Below are 4,372 nucleotides of genomic sequence, written 5' to 3'. Positions count from 1 at the left end.
CCCCCCCCCCCCCCCCCCCCCCCCCCCCCCCCCCCCCCCCCCCCCCCCCCCCCCCCCCCCCCCCCCCGCCTCCGACCCCTGCAGACGCACGCTCCCCCCAGCCCTGACCTCTCCAGATCCTTAGGACCTTGGAACGGCCCACTCTCCCGTCCTAGACTCTTAGAACCCTTGACCCTTCCAGCCCTCGGCCCTGGTGCCGGTTATGATCAGAGCAGCCGAGCGCGATCCGCGCTTCCAGCGCTAGAACCCGAACAAAAGGGGCGCTTCTAGGGGTGAAGTTTCAGCACCCCCAGCCCAGGGACCTCAGCGTCTCCACACTTCCACCCTCAGGATCAAAGCACTGTTCACCCTGCCCGGTCCTAGAATCTAAGCATCGTGGATCGGTCTAGTCCTGGAAACTTGGTCTTGGATCCTTCCATTCCTAAAATCTTAGCACCGGTGGCCCTTGCCGGTCTAGAACCTTCGCATTGTTGACAGTTAAATTCTCAGAATCTTCGCAACACGGACCATATTCAGCCCTGCAGTCCTAGAACTTAACACCTCCTGCTCTTCCAGACTTAGAACCCACTGGCACCGTTGGCCCTTCCGGTTCTAAAATCTCAGCAACATTGATCGTTTCTTCCGCTTGCCTACCCTTCCTTCCTCCCTTCCTTTCTTCCTTTAAAAGACTCCATTAAAAAAAAAAAAAGTAATCTGTATACCCAAGGTGGGGCTCGAACTCACAACCCCGTGATCAAAACTGCGTGCTCCATCGATTTAGCCAGCCATGCACCAACCACTGACCATTTCAGTCCTCGAAGCCATGCAGTGGACCCCTCCAGGCCCAGAACCTTAGCACCAGTGACGCAGGATTAGAATCTTAGTATTGTTCCTCTATCTAGCCGTAGAATTTATCACTGTTGCTTGTTCTCATCTAGAACTTTTGCACCATTGACCCTTCCAAACCTGCAACGTTAACACCACTGGCTCTTAAATACAAGGACTTTAGCACCAGCATCCCTAAAATCTTGGCCTCGTTGACCCTTCAAATCCCAGAACCCTTACACTGCTCTCTTTAGATTCTAGAACTTCGCACTGTTGATTTGTCCAATCTTAGAACTTTCGCCTTGACACTTTCTTTTTTTTTCTTTTTTTTTTTTTAGCCTTGACACTTTCTTAAAAACTTTTTTAATGTTTATTTATTTTTGAGAGAGAGTAGGGGAGGGGCAGAGAGAAGGAGGGAGACACAGAATCTGAAGCAGGCTGAGCCATCAGCACAGAGCCCAACGCAGGGCTCGAACTGACGAACTGCGAGATCATGATGTGAGCCGAAGTCGATCGCTCTACTGACTGAGCCCCCCAGGCGCCCCTACACTTTCAATCCCAGAACCTTAGCAGCAATGAGACTTCAAATCCTAAACTTTAGCCACATCCACTCTTTAGATCCTAAAACCTTATACTGTGGATCTCTCTAGTGTAATCTCTTGGTCCCTTGGTCCCTTGAATTCTGTAACCACATGTCAGCGAGTGAGGGGGTAGGCGGTCACTCCAAAAAAATCTTCATGCAGCCTCTAGAAGAAGGGGAAGGTACTGACGTTGACCCCCTAGATCCTGTTTGGGAATGTGTGTGAAGGACCGCCCAGGAGAGACGGAGGCAGGCCTGGGAGCCTGGAGGGCTTCCTAGGATGCTGGGACATGAGTTAAGATGATTTGTAGGCTGAGAAAATGCCAAGAGCAAAAGCCTGGGGTGCGTGTGGGCAGTGGGGAGGGACAGGGGGTGTCGTGGTGTTGCACAGGCCAGGTGTAGTGTCTGGGAGAGAGGGCTGGATCGGGGAGGCCTCCAAGGACAGGCGAGGGGATGGGGACAAGGAGCGGGGGCCGAAGAAAGCTTCTGTCTAGTGGGGTTGATCACGGGTGGGCCTCTGCGTGCCAGCTCATAAGCCTGGACTTGACCCCTGCAAGACTTGCCCGGACGCCATTCATCAGGGAGCTGACTCAGAGAGCTGGAGCCAGGGGAGCAGCAATTCCAGAGACTTCCTTTGAGGGATGAGCAAAGCTGGCCCCTAGAGAGGAAGGGAGTAGCCCAGGGTCACAAACACAGGGGGTGTAAAGGGGTGGCGGTGGGGAGGGCTTCCGTTGCCCAGACTCCCCCTCTCACAGACCCCTCTGTCTCTTACCCCCCACTCCCAGAGAGATCCTAGGGCTGGTGGACTTGGTGGCCCTGGAGAACGGGGAGCTGGGGCCCCTTCTGTCTCCTGGCACCCTCCGGGGCTTGGAGGATGAGTGCGTCACCGATGTTAAGGTACTGGGGACTTGGGAGCCAGAGGCGCTCTGCAGGGAGGGAGGGGCCACACTGGGCTTGGGGGGAGGGTCTCTCCTCTTCCCTTATTGCTACTTCCATTTCCCTGTTCCCATTGTGGATCTCTGTGTTCTGTCCAAAAGACACAGAAATGGACGCCCATGCCGGTCACTTCTGTCCTAAGTTCAGTGTGGTCACCTAACCACCCATCAGGGCCCAGAGCCAATCAGTAAAGTTTCCAGACATTCCGATACTTCACATCTTAGAGCAAGAGTCAGTCACAGAAGCTCGGCTCACGGTCCCAAAGACTCACAGAAAGAGGGCACGAAAGCAGTCTCTGCGTACAAGTGGGGCCGATCGTAAACCCGGTTAATAAGCAGCCCGGCCGAGGCACCAGTGAGCAGAATCGTGGCGCCGCAGACACCCAGCCTGGCCCCGGGGCTGTCTCCCGCCTGAATGCCAGTCGTGCCTTTGCTGCAGAAATCAGCGTCAGTACCTTGAGAGCTTACAGTCTTAGCCTCAAACATACCTAGGTTCTCAGATTCATTGAAGGGAACGTTGGACCAGGGGACTCAGAAATGTGGATACCTTAGAATCCCAGGCCCCTGGAATTCTTGAATCACAGAATCGGATTCTCTTGAACAAATTTTTTTAAATGTGTATTTACTTTTGAGAGAGAAAGAGAGAGAGAGGGAGACACTGAATCGAAGCAGGCTCCAGGCTCTGAGCTGTCAGTACAGAGCCCAACGCAGGGCTCAAACCCACGGACTGTGAGATCAAGACCTGAGCCGAAGTCAGATGCTTCACTGACTGAGCCACCCACCTGTCCCTCAAACAAATTGTTTTTGCAGAACCTGAGGACCAGAGTCTTAGGACCCTCAAATAATGACAGGATAGACCTTCAAACTCTCTGGCTGTCAGATGAAGGAAACAAAATTAAAGACTCAATATCAAGCTCCAAATCATAGACTTACGGATGCAAGGGGCTGGGGAGGTTTTGTGGTCCAGCCCCCCTTCCTCAGCGTAACCTTGACAAGCTCAGGGGTAGGACCTATTTGGGGCTAAGGGCTGGGAACCATGGAGGGGAGAACAGGAGGGGGAGCGCCTTCCAGGCGCCCCGACTCCTGTATTTTCTCCCCCTTACCCCCCGCCCCCCCCCCCCCGCGCCCTGCCCGCTCCAGGCTCAGACTCGGGCAGCCCTGCTGCGGGTCCTGCAGGAGAATGAGGAGCACTGGGGGAGCACGGAGGACCAGCCCAGCAGCCTGGCGCAGGACGTGTGTGAGGTAGGGCGTGGGGAAGAGGAAGGAGAATCAGCCGGCCAGTGCCCAGGGCGGGAAAGTAGGACCTGCCCCCCTCCTCACCCCTTCTTCTCCCCCTGGACCGTGCAGTTGCTGGAAGAGCACACGGAGCGAGCCCCCCGCATCAGCCAGGAGTTCGGGGAGCGGATGGCCCACTGCTGCCTGGCGGGGCTGGCAGAATTCCTGCAGAGGTACGGAGGGCTGGGGCAGGGCAGGGGCGCAGGGGTGGGGCCAAGGCATCAGCCCCCAGGATCCAACAGAGAGAGGAGAGATGGAAGGCGATCAAGTAAGGATGGGCAGGGGCGCGTCAGTGAGGATCACGGGCTTTGCTGGGCTGAGTGGCAGGAAGGGGACCCTCCTCCGGGCGTGGGCTCCGTCTGCCACGTGCCGTCCCTCTCTCCTCGCACCAGCTTCCAGCAGCGGGTGGAACGATTCCACGAGAATCCAGCGGTTCGGGAGCTTCTGCCGGACACCTACATCAGCAGGACCATCTCCCTGGTCAACTGCGGCCCGCCCCTGAGGTGAGAGCACCCGGCGTGTGTGGGTGGGAGCACCAGACCCGCTCACACGCTGAACTGGGTGCCCAGGGCCAGGGCAGGGATCACAAAGCTGCCCAGAGAGACAGGCACGTGGGGCGTTAGAAGCATCAAACCTTGGGGGTCCCAGAAAGAATCTCAGCATCACAGAGCACTAGAAGTACGGAGTAGTCAGGGGGCACCCGGGGGGCTCAGTCAGCTGAGCGTCCAGCTTTGGCTCGGGTCATGATCTCGCAGTTTGTGGGTTCGAGCCCTGCGTC

General features: G+C 56.5%; 1 protein-coding gene across 1 annotated transcript in view; it reads left to right on the top strand.

The window, feature by feature from the left end:
• EXOC3L2 (exocyst complex component 3 like 2) overlaps nt 1-4,372 on the top strand; it is a 24,097-nt gene that overhangs the window by 10,266 nt on the left and 9,459 nt on the right. The window contains exons 5-8 of the mRNA XM_029924314.1: nt 2,092-2,281; nt 3,460-3,561; nt 3,667-3,767; nt 3,987-4,097. Coding sequence (XP_029780174.1) covers nt 2,092-2,281; nt 3,460-3,561; nt 3,667-3,767; nt 3,987-4,097 — 504 coding nt within the window. The remainder of the gene's footprint in view (nt 1-2,091; nt 2,282-3,459; nt 3,562-3,666; nt 3,768-3,986; nt 4,098-4,372) is intronic.

The sequence above is a fragment of the Suricata suricatta genome, chromosome 16 (assembly GCF_006229205.1).
Source record: "Suricata suricatta isolate VVHF042 chromosome 16, meerkat_22Aug2017_6uvM2_HiC, whole genome shotgun sequence".
NCBI classification, from domain to species: domain Eukaryota; kingdom Metazoa; phylum Chordata; class Mammalia; order Carnivora; family Herpestidae; genus Suricata; species Suricata suricatta.
Note: the sequence above shows the minus strand (reverse complement) of the source record. Positions and strands in the feature narration are given on the sequence as shown.